At 44.1% G+C, this 14,351-nt stretch overlaps 1 protein-coding gene across 5 annotated transcripts; it reads left to right on the top strand.

Annotated features, from left to right (window-relative positions):
* Nucleotides 1–3,310: 3,310 nt before the first annotated feature.
* On the top strand, nt 3,311–13,766 carry LOC118512264 (zinc finger protein on ecdysone puffs-like). Of its 5 annotated transcripts, none has more exons than XM_036056442.1 (7): nt 3,312–3,632; nt 5,032–5,140; nt 5,209–5,575; nt 6,929–7,077; nt 8,791–9,350; nt 9,421–10,209; nt 11,043–13,766. In XM_036056442.1, exons 3-7 carry the CDS (start codon nt 5,267–5,269, stop codon nt 11,315–11,317), a joined length of 2,082 nt encoding a protein of 693 aa, XP_035912335.1. In that variant the 5' UTR covers nt 3,312–3,632; nt 5,032–5,140; nt 5,209–5,266; the 3' UTR covers nt 11,318–13,766. The 5 variants fall into 5 exon arrangements, with proteins under 5 accessions (XP_035912336.1, XP_035912335.1, XP_035912334.1 ...); XM_036056441.1 differs by having other exon boundaries at nt 4,956–5,140; XM_036056443.1 differs by lacking the exon at nt 5,032–5,140 and having other exon boundaries at nt 3,311–4,182.
* The last annotated feature ends 585 nt before the right edge of the window (nt 13,767–14,351 follow it).

The raw sequence follows: 14,351 nt of genomic DNA, 5'->3' as shown, positions 1-14,351 counted from the left end.
GGAAATGATTACTTTACTGCTTTTAATTACATTTTGACATCCCATTAAGCAGTACTGGACAAAGCAGGTAATTGAAAAGGCAATATGCATGACTTCTTAACCCTATATACAGTGCATACTCTTCTTGACAGTGTCGTGTAGTCGATGATCGTAAACCCTATGATCTTCGACATTGATGATCCAAACTAGCGATGGGCTCCGTCCGGAGTTGGCTCTGCTCTGACGGCTCCGGCGCCGACTAAACTCCTACCGCACCAGAGCCGGGCGCTACAACGGCTTTGTACCAACGGTTTCAAAACACGACTCTATGGCCACGGAACAATGGAAAACCTTTTTTCCTTCGTAACCCTAGGCGGTTAAAAACGTACGATCGAACTTACGAAAGACTTTAGTTCGCAGTCAGCTCCGAAGCAGTTGGTGCGATGAAAAGAACCGTCGGAGCGGAGTCAGCTCCGGAGCCGTTGGAGCGTTGCCGACTCCGTAGCGGTCGAAGTCGAGATGACTCCGAGCTGAAGTCGGAGCCGGCTCCTGAACGTTAGGCTTGGAGCCGGTACCAGAGCCGTGGCTCCGCTCTAGAGCGACCATCACTACTGTACACTGAAAAATTGTTGTTCGTCACCGGCTCCAGAGCCTTTAGCTCACAGTAAGCTCCGAAGCAGTTGGCGCGGTGCCGGCTCCGAAGACGTCGGAACAGGAGTCGGTTCCGCGTTAAAGGCAGAGCCGGCTCCCGAGCGCCTAAGACTACTCCAGACATCTCTGATAGTTCGAGGTTTATTCTTACATTACGTTTTTACCACGTTTTGTTTATTCAGACTTTATCCCGATTCGCATCCGACAAAAAACTATTAGAAGTTCCATTCGAAGCTTAGCGCGAACAGAACATGAAGCAGAGTCATTTGACTTCATTTCTCTCTTCTTCTTCTTCTTCTTCCTTGGCAATACAACCTCGAGAGGTCTCGGTCTGCCATTTCTGGCTTTGTGTGACTTGGTTTCTGTGATGTGTTGTGTGTCGCTGACGGGCACCTTTCTGACGTGCGTCCGACAAGCTTCGTCAAACAGGACATAGCTGTCTTGATGCATTTTCACTCTTCAAGCAAATGGCTATGGACGAATCCAAGCCAAAATATTGAAAAAATCAGTTACGTTTTACTAAACGTCCATTATGATGTTATGTACTTACATAAGCCTCAGATCTATCTGTCCAAAACTGACGAAACCCTCTTTTGAGAGAAAGATGCTCAGAAGGATTTTTAATACCGTATGTACGGAAGGACAATGAAGGAACCGATACAATGACGAGCTAATCAGGCTGTACAGTGAACTCATCATCGTGCAGCAAATGAAATTCGCCAGGCTCCAGTTGGTTGGTCATTTCATGAGAGTGACACCGGACAAACAAGCTCGTAAAGTCCTTTGAAGTCGTCTACATGAACAGATGAGGCGTTGTATGCTTAAATGGAGATGGGGTAAAGGCGTTGATGCGCCCATCTGAATGTCCGTGATAAGAGATTAGCAGACGACAGCGCTGAACGCTTGCAGTTGAAAGTTTTTCTGCGTTACAGTTGTTAGATGATTTAATTGCCAGATGGTAGGGGTCTCAAGTATTTTAAACTACTGAAACAGATACAGATAGGTTTGTGGGTTTCTATATTAATGTTGGAAGTTGCCGGGAATGGCACGAGCAAATGAAGCTTCAGTTATTTGCACATGATACGAACTTTCCTGTGAGTAGACAAAGAAGATAGAGAGGGGCGTTCTTTTAATGGTACTCTATATATTTAAAAAAAACTGTATGTCTTAACAACTTAAGCCCTCTCTTTCCGTTGCTTCATGCAACATCTTCTTCTTCTTTCTTGGCCTAACGACCTCTTTAGGTCATGCCTGCCATTTGTGGCTCACTAGACTTTTTGATACCACGTTTTGGATAGTCAGTCCTCACTATGGGGGAACGGCCCACATGAGACTTAAACCCCGGTCCTGTCGTGTGAAGACCGGCGCCGCTGTTGCAACTACTACCAGCCCCTACACCACATACAGATAGCAAAATTCTAGCTGTTTAAGGAATTGTGATTAATTTATTGACCACCAGAATCGTATATGGGGAATGTCCGAAATACGGGTACAAATATTCTTCTTTTACTTCTACTTTGGCTCTATAACCTCAAAAGACGTTGCTATGTGTGGGTTCTTTTGGCAGTATTGTCAAGTCATGCGTGCGAATCGAAGATCTTGGGTGAGATCGGATCCTCGCCTCGGTGTTACCGTGTGGGGCCATTATCGTATTTAGCATGGTACTTACTATTGCTATACTAGTGATTGTCGAACCCCGATCGCTTCTTCTTCTCCCTTTGCACTACAACCTCTCGAGAGGTCTTGGGCTGCCATTTCTGGCTTTCTGTGAATTAATTTTACCCGTAGTAAAGTAGTCAGCCCTGCGTGCGGGGAGGCGGTCTGGATGGAACCCCGGTCCTGCATTGAGAATACCGGCGCCGTTATCGCCTCGTCCATCAACTAGTAGTCAGAAAATAGCCACATTCTACTTTAAATCATCAAGCTCCTATCGCTACGTTAAGTTGGTTTATGTTTATGTTTATTCCTTTTGATTGGAACTCGTGAGGATTCTATCTAATCGATCTATATCTGTGTTATTTTTGATGCGTTAAATTAAATTAAAAGATTGTGTATCAAGCACAAGATGATCCCGTTGGGAAGCTTTTTTTATACAATGCTTAACACAACTATACGAGCAATACACTTTTGAATAATTTTATTTATAAAAAATACTAGACATCAAAATATGAAATAATCGTGTCTTTCCCTTGAAAACGGGTCGGCTGGAATTCAAAATTACTTAATGACTTCACAAATATGTTTACGTTAACAAAGGATGTTTTCAGCTGTTTGTATTTTGTATGTTCGCTGTATGTTCGTATACTTTAAATACGTAAAAATTTTAAGAGTGTTTGTAAGTTGTGTTTTTCTTCTTCAAAATGTGTATTTTTTATTTTCTAAAATTTGCTAGAACATCAGGTGTAGCTAACTCTTCTAGTTATGTTAAGGATTGTACAGCTGTTTGAACAGTATTGTAGACGATTTTCAGTAGCTTGTCTCATTTTCTTATGCAAATTCAAGTTAAAATATGCATAAGCATATAAAATATGTATTTTTAGCCGTTTGCAAGTGCAGTCCCATAGCTCACTAAAAGATTATTATATGATAGCTTGTGTGTTTCCATTAACAGGCGCAATTTCAATTGAATGAAGATGGATTCGATTGTTTTTTTTATTTTCACTGCTGCGCTTTCTATTAGCGTTTGTTTCGCTTAAACAAAAATACAATAAACACGTGTCTTGTAAAGCCAGCTGCATGTAACCAGCATTTCACACAGTGCAACCGAACTTTTAAAAACCTCCGCAACGTGCAAACAAATGTAAATTCAGACGTAAGACGCATCGAGTGAAAGAGAGCGACCCTCACCCAGAAAGAGACGAACGGTGTCACGCACCGGGCAAACGTTTTACGAAACGTTTGAGGAAAATAAAAAAAAACCCTGCCTGTCAAACTTTTTCTTCGCTTTCAGAAAATTTCAAAGCTGTTTCTCAAAGTGTGCGAATTTTTCTTCTATATATCATGTAAGTAATATGGGAAAATCCATGCAAGTCGGCGCTATCACAGGTCAGCTATCGAGTACGAATCGCAACGTAACACAGACGTTTACGGGACGATTTTTGTGTTCGAATCTGGTTGGTGCCGCCTGTCCCGTCGTGCGTAGGTTATTTAGAAAAGAAAAAAATTACACGTACATTATCAGACCCCGGTGTGTGGTTGTAGCAGTGATTGCCGGCATTTATGTTGCATTAATGTGAGACGCATTCGGTCCGCACGGCACGATGCAATCGAAATTGAGCAGCAATGGTTCGATCGTGTGGCCAATGGCGTGTAATGCAGGGATGATGTTAAGCGGTGGAAAATTATCGATTTTTCACAGTGTCTGCTGTCTCCTCACACCTACGGCCACTCTCGCGGTTCCTCCCCGTGCGGTGGAACATAATGCGAACGAAACAGGGTTTTAATTTCCAGCCTATCCGCATGGGGCCTTCTCCGGTCCATTCTTGTGATCGGTTTAAAAACGAGTGTCATTCGTCCGAGACGTGATTGTAACATAATTATTGGAGAAAAATGGTATGCTGTTGATCCGGCTGTGGTTTAAAATGTGTGTGCGCGTGAAACGCGTGTGTTTGTGCTTGATTCCAGATAGAACTATTAATCCGGCTATTAAATACGAAGCTCTCGCGATCATCGTACACTGCTATAAGCGTTGTGTTTCAATTGTACGAAAATTCGCACCACTTTGCAAAAAGTGACAAAAATCCACCCGTAAAAAATAGGGGTTGGTTTTTATGCTGCCTCGAACAGCTGTTTCAATCGATTTTTGACAAGCTGGAAGATTGGACCGTTTTTGACAGCAGCATAATTATCCGTTGTGCTCGCAACCACCAGAACCGACGGATAACATTTTTATTAAAACAATTTGGAAAACAAAATTTGAAACACTTTTACCAATAAAAAGGGACACAGGGTCAAAGCTTTTATTTAATGTCCCGATTTATGTAAAAATAAATAAGAACGTGTTAAAACTTTTTGTGGTAACTTATCAGCTAATAAACAGCGAAAATGGTTCCTCCACGTAAAAGTAATATTAAAGAGAATAATTAGCATAAGCATTCAACTTATTACAACGCAATCTGACTGCTGTAAATGCATTACATGCATTGAGGATTACATGACATTATGTTCTCTGCTTCACTTTCCATCTTTGCTTTGTTTTTGTAGATAGTTTGTTAAAACTACGTATTATTTTTTTAACTTCTAAACTAATTTTGTTTATGCATTAAAAATGTAAAAACAATCGCAAAAAAATATTTTACTGCATAATTATAAAATGTTACTCAAAGGCGTACGTTGTGTTGCTGAAATTGAAACTAATATCGGCGCTGCTCTGCGCATGTCCTACTGCCGGCCGTTCTCCAGAACTCTCACGCCGGTCGCGGTTCTACTAAATCATCTTTCAGCATCGTACGCCGCCGAACGCGTTACATCAATATACGTCCCTCCGATCCGATTGATGGCCGCTGTTTGCGTAAGAACTGTGTCCGCAGAATGTTTCGCTGATGGTGTCATGTTTTCTCCCCCGTTTTTCCATTGCAGATATTCCTTAAGTGAAACAGTGAACAACTAGCGTACTGCTGTGACTAGTACCAGTACCATGGCTTATCGCAACAACAACCGTCGTGGTGGAGGTGGTGGTGGTGGAGGTGGTGGCGGTGGCGGTAGTGGAAGCGGCGGTGGTGGTGGAGGTGGAGGTGGCAACTTCGGCAACAACAACTATGGCAACCGCATCAATCCTTGGGATGCGGGTGTAGGCGGTGTCCGCGTGAACAATGATGCGCTCTCGTTTGCCAACAGCTTAATTAATAACCTGCTCGGCAATCAAAACGCGAACCAGGTGCCGTCCCTGCTGGACGGTGTTCAATCTTCGCGATTTGACGACATGAACGGATACAACTTCATTAGGGTAAGTTTCGTTTCGGTTTTGGCTTCCAAGTCTTCTGGCTTATTAACGGGAGTTTTCTTCTGCTACATTCTGTTCGTTTACGATCATAAGCCTATTAGGAATTGAAACACGGGGTTTAATTTACAAACGGTTGAATCGTTCTTCATCAATATCAGTGTGGTGTTTTTCTTATGCTTATTTTTTTCGAATTTAAAAAAAAAGTTGTTGGTAAATCCTTACACCAAGGTGGAAAATGTTTGCGATGCGATGGCTCAGTGTCCTAGCGATGGTTCCAACCATCTGCTCTATTTTGTATCATGTCTTCAATGGACAGCCTACTTATTGTAGCTTTAACATTCGATTGGAATCAGCGTTGGCCTTAAAACGTTGATGAACTGCAAGTAGCGTGACCGATTAAGTGCTTCGAGGTTTAAAACATATCTCAACATGAAACTTTTTACACAATACTCGCTGTCCATGTTTTGGACCAAAGTGTGTATCTTTGTGTAAATACGCACGTGTAATAAATGGCTGACAGACGCGTCGCTGATCAAAGAGGCTTCCAGCTATTATCTAACCTAAGTCGAGACCAATAGATTTTTTTTTCGGATAAACTTCTATCGGAGCATCTATCGTCCTCCGTCCAAAAGAGTCCCTTGAGCTTCCTGCTATAGGTTCATTCATTGTTCAAAATTAGTCTATCGTTTTAAAATGCAATCGTTTGCCTTGTTATAGTTTAAAATTTACCATCAAAAATAAATTTCTACAAGAAGTTTAGCAGGCTTTTTTGTTTGTTTGTTTTAGTAAAAAGATACAGAGATTTATACATTTATTTATGGTTTTATTTATTTAAGTAGCTTGTGTACGAAACATATTTCTTGTGCCTCAAAAATCCAGCTAATTGCAAAACTCCACAGTCTCGTTGCAAATTTCACCTAGCCGAATGCAACTTTCCACAACGGAATTGCAGTGCTCCTCTATCGAGTGGAAACATTCCACCAAGTGATTCAACATTTTTCAATGCATTCGAAACCCTGTATTTGACAGTAGGAAATCATAAATTAAAAAAATAATCAGGGTTACAGTAAACTCTGTTACCCAATTTTAAACTGATTTTGTTGTTACCCAATCCATAAAATTCCTTGAACATCAGAAGAGCTTAACAACCAAAAAAAAACATCCCCATTATGCCACCAAATAGGTTTGGCACTATCAGTCCATTTGTTTTAAACCATACAAAATCGAAACAAACGCAAGTCACAGACAATTTCCTTATTTTCCCCCAATTTCTTTCTCTTTCTCTCTCTCTCTCTCTCTCTCTCTCTCTCTCGATCTCCTACTCTCTCCGTTTTGTATTTTGATACTAATCCTCAGAGTCGATATGGCAAAAATCGTAACGTAAATGGTCGCGGTATTCGCAAACCGGATGCTGCTGCCCGGTCCAAGCACGTGCTGGCGAAAAATTATACCAAACCGTTCAGTAAAGATGCACTCGGCAATGCTAGTACAAGCAGCCGAACTAGGTAAGAAATGGACAGCGAGAGCACTTGGGGGAGTGCTGTTGTTACTCCTACTGGCTACACACAGCCAGCGTATGAGATGGACCTAGCACATCACCGTTTAAAGTATGATTCAAATATTTAGCATCGGTCAGCTGTTGGCAATGCAAATGGATGAGAAAGTTTTAGGCAACAGCGGACAACCGCTACAAGTTTCTGGAGCTTTTTCATTTGTTTCCCGCTCGTCTTTGGAACAAAACGATGCAATGTATGTTGGTGGTGCTTCTGGTACGACTCTTCGATTGCAGTTTATCACGTCTCGATACGAATGCTGCCAACCGATAGGGTGTCTCTAACTGACAACTCTTGCTCTTCTTCTCACGTTATCTAAGTTAGTTTTATATGCATATATTTTGTTTTTCTTTCTTGCACGGTTCGGTTAGAGTTACCACACGTACGGTTGAATGGTCGCTCTGTACATCTTTGCGTATTGTTAATTGATCGTTTTCATCGCTCCGTTGCGTTCTGGTGCGTAATGTTGGAATGTCGTTTTCTTTTTTTGTCGCTCTCACTCTTTCCCTTTTACTCGGTGCAATGTGCCAAAACGATATGCCCTTACGGAAAACTGTTTCTTACCGTTCTTATACTATTAACGCACGTATGGAAATTGAGCCTAAAGTAGCCGACTCGAACGCTTCACTGCTAGACCTGTAATTGGATTGCTATCATCAGATAAACAGTCTGTTTTCCCCCTTTTTTTTCCTGTGGTTGAGTAAAGGAAAAGCTGTTTTGCTGTTTCGATTGTTTTTCCTCCCAACTAGTTCGGTATTTAAAATTTATATCCTTGCTTCAACATAAATCTCTCCTTCCTGATGTTCTTGGAATCTTATATGTTTTTACCATATTATACCCTTAAGTTTACCTTAGCCAAACGAATAGCTATTGGGCCGGCCCTTTTCGCCTGTTAGCATTATGATTGCGGTTGCGATTCTGTGTGAAATTTCCTTCCCATTGATTGATGACTCTGTGTTTATCTGACCGGTTTATCCCTTCTTTCAGAACGACTATATTTCGCGGTTAAATCTTGGGTATCAAAGACGAAATCCAATTCAGTCTAGTAATAATAGTAAAAATAAGAACAGGTAATGCATATTAAAAAAAAACAAAACAAAACTAAACAAACCAATCCTGCACAACACTGACTTTCGCACTGTTTCGCACCATGTTTGCAGCTGTTAGTTGTATTCAAACACAAAAAAGCTAAAGCATGTTATAAGAACATTTGCATGTAATTGTTTCGTGATTGGGAAAGTAGCTAAATTACCATGTATTTAGTTAAATGTCATGCTTTGTTCGTGTTTTTGCTCTTTCTCAACAGTAATATTAAAGTATTGAATTGTTTTTAGTAATGCATGCTTTCAATTCACTTCCTATTGTTTGTCTTCATTTGCTCTAAACATGCCTGTTTTGCACTGCGTCAATAGATTATTTAAACAGAGTGAATAATGCCATGAAGCACCAACCATCTGCAAAACGTTTAAGAAGATGGTATCAATCTATTGCTAAAATAACTGTATTATATGTGCCAAGGCGTACGATGTGAAGGATTAGCTTAAATTAGACTTTTAGACGGTTGAGTGTGCGCGTGTGTTTTACGTTACATATCCTCCAAAGACGGAAATTTGCACCCGAAATTAACATCTTCTTCCTTCCTTTCTTTCGCACCTCGCAACACAGTGGCAATAAGGGAGCAAAGAAAGGGAACCTATCGGGTGGGCCTACCGGTGGCCCGCACAAGGAAAAACCTTCCTCGTCGAAGGCGTCGCCGTACTTGGACGTGTCGAACGATTTTCTCTACTGTCACATGTGCGACAAGCACATGTACGATGCCACGTCGTTCGAGAACCACATCACGGGCCGAACGCACCGCGTCATGAAGGAAAGCATCGAGGAAAGCTATCGGATGCGAGCGACGCTGCTGCGGCAGGAAGCTCGCATCGCCGAGCAGCTGAAAACGATCGAGATTGATCGTTTGAAGCGTATGGGGAAGGCGAAAAATTACTACAAGGTGCGCGAGTACTGCCCCATGTGTGAGCTGTTTTTCTACGGGCACATCATAGCCCACCGGCGTTCGGAGAAGCATCTGGATTTGAAAAAGTTTCTGCACCCCAAGTGCGATGACTGCGAGCTCGAGTTTCACAATCGCACCGAGTACGATGACCATCTGCTCTCGGTGGTGCATATGAAGAACTGTAAAGCCAAACCGAGCAGGCTCGAGATCGAACGGAAGGCTAAACGTAAGCTGCTCGAGTCGCCACTATTGGATCGGTGGGGTGTGTGCTAATGTTTTCTGCGTTTTCGTTCCAGAACTGACCATTTCTACCATGAACGACGAGCTGCTAGACATTCGCGAAGAGATATCGCCCAAAAAGCGAAAGGAAGCGGATGGTTCATCCGGATCGGGCGCAAAGCGGTCCGAGGCGGAAGGCAAATCGACGACCAGCAAGCAACAGCAAGCATCGACCGAACAGCCGGGATCGGCATCGGGCTCGGGAGAAAACGGTGAACCAAGCAAGGCGGACGACGAGACGGCTGCTATGGTGGACTCGACGGTGGAGGATGGTGCCGGCAGCGAGTGTGGTAAGCCGGCGTTGGAGGACGGTGTGGGCGCCACGCTCGACGATCCGAAGCTGGACGACGAGTGTCCCGAGGACGAGATGGTAAAGGAGGAAGAAAGCGAAGACTGCATACTGGACTACAAGCCGGGCGACGAGATTGCGCCGGAAATCGACACCAAGCTGCCCCGGTACAGAAAGAACCGTGCGCTCGGGCTGAGCCTGATCGGGAAGCTGGAGTGCGTCGAGTGTCGCATCTGCCACAAGTACTTTGACAGTGAAGCGACCGGCGAGGTGCACGCCCGCACCCATTCGCACTATCGCGCATTTATCCGCTTTCTGAACGAGAAGGCAATGGAGGTGCGTATCGCGCAGAAGCGTGCCGCGGTGGCGCTTGAGGTGGCCGAAGCGGCGAAGAAGAAGCAAAAGCTGGCCGACGAAAAGAAGCACGTGGAGGCGGACGCTAATGGCGATCGGGCGAACAATGGTGAACAGGCCGAGAAGAAGGATTCGGAGCTGTACGATCCATCGGAGGCCACAGGTGATAATTATGATGATACTACTACTACTACTTCTACTACTCCCTCTACTAGTAGCGCGTGTCCCGCCCGTTGCAATCTAAACCATAGTGATATGCCGCCTTCGGTAGTGAAGGCAGACCAGTGTGATTGAATGCGCCAACATGTTGCACACTAGCACGAAACCGTACGGTACGGTTACGTTCATTTTACTCACCCCTATACAACATAGTTTCGTATCGTTTGGTTCCGTTGCTACACGCGCGCGCTCCGTGGGTTATAGTTTTCCGTTATGCACATCACCATAATCTACTTACTAATCCACGTATGAATGTATGCGTTACTGAAACGTTTGTATCGTGAATATACGCACATGGTGCACGTGATATAATTTGACTATTTATAAGTTTCGGGTTTTTGTTGTAGTTGTTCTTCGGTTTGTTTTGTGTTATTTTCAATCCCCTTTAAGTTGCTATTAATTGCAAACAGCATGATATATCACGTTTTGTCGTACGCTGTTGTTCGGTGTGTGAGTTTTATTTTTCATTTACAGCGTTGACACAGCCAATCGGTCATCGTGAAGCGCCTGAATGTTTTAACGACCTGTTGTTTTGCCTTTGTAAACCCACAATTCGGCTTCGTGAATCATGGAATGGCCTATTGAACGTTGAGCTCATATATAATTAGGCTCGGTTTTGGGGATTCTCAATGCTGAATTGCGGGTTTCGGATGGCAAAGGACCGGTCGTGAACACATTCAGACACTTTATGGTGACCGATTGGCTGAGCCCCGTATACTGGCGTTCAATTTGCCAATTAAAAAACTTCGTTCGTTTTACTTTCATGCTCGGGTGAAGAATCGGGTGACGCCAGCATGGCCGAAGACGGGAAAAGTGATGATGGCCAGAACGGTTCGGACCAGCAACAGGAGGAACCGATGGAAACGGACGTGGCAGCTGGTAAGGTAGCCTCGGCAGGGACGGATGATGACGAGTCGGGCGCACAGGCGCAGGAACCGGACTCCAGCAAGGAGGATGAAAGTAAAGATTCGAAGGAAGATAAACCCAACCCGAAGGGTGGCAATCGCCGTGGAAGGAATGCACGATCGGGACGATTTGCTGGACGCTACTAGGCTTGCGATCATGTAGCACAGCGGAATGGTAGTGCAGCACTAGAAACAAATACTTCTTACCAAAGAAACTGGCTGGGCTGGCGTACATTTGTCCGCACTTTCCGCACCGGTTACCAAACCCGCGAACCATTTATGCAACAGCCAACACTTACACACAAGCACACACACTATGAAAAAGGAATGGACAATTCTTACTCACCCCCCCCCCCCTCCCCCTCTCCCGGTGCAAAGGATAATCGTATCACGTTGTTTGTGTACTAGCGCGTTTTTCCGTCACACATACACTCTACTAGCAGCTGCTACAGTGTGTGGTAGCATTATTAACTTACTCACGCGAGGATAACTCCTGCTCTTGATGCTACATTCGAGTGCACACCGATAGGCACGCGTATTTCGAGCGCCGATGAGCGCCGGCAACAAGCCACAGGTGTAGGTGTACGTGTGCGTGTGTAAGTGTGTGATTGTGTAGTGAAAAAAGGCCAACGATCAATGTTCATTCGTACCGAGGAGGCTGCTCGCTGGGGAGCGATCTTCTGCTGGCCATTCGAAGCCGTTTACTCTACTCGGCAACGCTCGATTCGTACGCAGATGGTGCTTTGTTTGTTCATTAGCCGTTTGCCTAGCATAGTTCTGTGTGTGTGATTTAACCCCGGTGAGGATCTCCGATCGTGTGATCGAAGGGCAATTACAGCGTAGTGAAAATTCGGCTCGTCAAACACGGACGGGCAATCGCTTGTTTAAACTAGTAGCAAAGATTTATACTGCAAGTACAGTGAAACACACACACACAAACTCCCCTTCGGTGAATCGAATTTGCAGTCGTAGCGCAACTCTAGCGTGTAATTGTAATTGTTTTCTCTTCATACTCGCTCTCGCTCTACTCTAGGCACCAGCAGCCAGCAGCTGTTCATAACCAAATGTATCGATATGTATGCGTGCCACCTGATCCTCCTATCCGCGCCAACTCTATGCGCCATAATGCTAAAGCAACAAATATAACACACACAAACACTCAGACAAACAGAACCTTGCTTGTTACAAGGCATTTGCGTTTTGCGATCGAGGATTAAAGTCCGCAAATCAAATCAAACACTTTTTCTACATATTTAACCAAATATTGTGCATCGCAGAGGATGGAGGACGGAGGACATTTCGGCTCACAATGAAACGCAAACCGCCAATCGCTTCTAATTGTGTGTAGTACTGCAGACGCGCTGCCGCAGCGCACAGGGCGCGTCGAGTAGCAAACGGGTTGCCCAACTTTAAAGAAAAACCTCAACAAAAAAAAAATTGATCTCATTAATCCTCCGCAGCAAGAATTTTATCCCGACACAACACTTACCCCGACTGCGTTTAAGCCTTGTATGCAAAACGTCGCCCTAAGTTTTCTTTCTCACTGTAATGCACCGAACCGGTACAAACTCAGTCGATAAGTGAGGAAAGTGTGTCTCCGCAAGCAAAGCAAATTACTCATACACCAACGCAAAGTAAAAAGCACAAAGCACATGAACATACAAACAAAGTGAGAGCCGCCCAAAGGCCACAACCACAAGCAATTGCATCAGTAGGCCAGTCTCGGACTCGCATCATCTCGGACTGTGGTTCCGACCGGTAGCGGTTCCGGCCCCGTTGTGTAGTGATTGTTTTGATAGCAAAATGTAATCGGTCAGAATAAGGGGAAAACAAAACAGGCAACGGAATGAAGATGGTGGAAGAGTGAAAATGATTAAACCCGCACACCCGCATATGCGCACCATCACCGCACCTACTCACACACTGTAACTGTACCCACGAGTACTGTATGTGGCCTTTTTCGGTGGGTGTTTCCACCCCGGAACGGGGCTATTAATTGGCATTTAATGAAATCGATTACGGTGTTACGAATGACACCGAAAAAGGACTCGGTTTGCTCTCTGGTAGCGTTAGCATGATCGCGAAAACGTTTGCTGGGTGCTGCCACAAACGACGAAGAAGACGTTTCGGGTGGGAAGGTGATTAGAATTATTCTGAAATTCAGAACTACAGCAAATCGGAGCTGGTGGTGGGCTGGTGTAGTCGGAAAATCAAGAAGAGTGAGATTTGAGGCAAATTTATGTAATAACAGATACAATCGTAAACACATACTACTTTTAGCAGCAGAGTCCATCGTTTGCACGGCGCACGTACGGCTAGAGGGTTCGACGAGTGCAGCAAACCAGAACATCCGTATCGGCCGTACGGAGCCCAGCAGAGAAAAAAAAGGCAAGAGGAAAAGCATATGTTGAAGGCTAGCGGCTCAGAAGCTTTTATGCAAGAACGTATGGGAATGCGAGAAGGAAAGCGGGAAGCAAAGAAGAGGCAGGCGAAAGAAGCGAAGAACCCTGTCAAAACCCTTGTTGCCCAGCGAAGATAAGCGATTTATTATGCGAATAATAAATGAAAGCCATTGTGGGGAGGAGTGCACGGAAAAGGTGGGTGATTGTTTATTGTTCAGTGAAAGCAGGGGATTAGCTCATTGGAGTGTATTTAAAACATAAGAACATGGATAGCGCAGTGTGAGCGCTAGCAGCTCCGGTATTGAACACGAGCACTTAACCGAGCACTGACAGGACGTGTGAAATAACATCGGCTTCGATTGCAACATCATCTGGTGAATCTTCACAATAAAAGGTAATTGATTCGCCTATCATCTAAAAAACCGTTCCCATGTCAACTAGCTACCGCTGGTGTTCCTTCCCATTTCATCTAGGGAGCCTACAAAAGGAATGGATGCTTCTACAGTATCCACTGAAAAACCCTGCAATGTTGAAGCGCGTTAAGTGAAGCGAGAGATTTCTGTCGATCCTGTTCTATCAATTTAAATTTAGGATCAAGGAACTTTTGGTTCTGAAGAGCATAATATCAAAAGTTCAGAAAATACTTTGGATGGCGAATAATAAGGTCAAAAAATACCCATTGCGTGGTTGCTAAAATCCTAAAACTTGTACACACAGCTCTTTCACGGCCTAGTTGATCAGCCGTTTCTTCGTCTCGGCTACGAAAATCTTCAATATGG

This window comes from Anopheles stephensi, chromosome 3, assembly GCF_013141755.1.
Source record: "Anopheles stephensi strain Indian chromosome 3, UCI_ANSTEP_V1.0, whole genome shotgun sequence".
NCBI lineage: Eukaryota > Metazoa > Arthropoda > Insecta > Diptera > Culicidae > Anopheles > Anopheles stephensi.
The sequence above is the reverse complement of the archived record's forward strand: the minus strand, read 5'-3'. Positions and strand labels throughout refer to the sequence as shown.

Coding starts and splice junctions, on each gene's coding strand:
- LOC118512264 (XM_036056443.1), top strand. CDS start 5,267: ATGGCTTATCGCAACAACAACCGTCGTGGTGGAGGTGGTGGTGGTGGA. Junction 5,576..6,928: donor ACGGATACAACTTCATTAGG/GTAAGTTTCGTT, acceptor ACTAATCCTCAG/AGTCGATATGGCAAAAATCG. Junction 10,210..11,042: donor CGATCCATCGGAGGCCACAG/GTGATAATTATG, acceptor GCTCGGGTGAAG/AATCGGGTGACGCCAGCATG.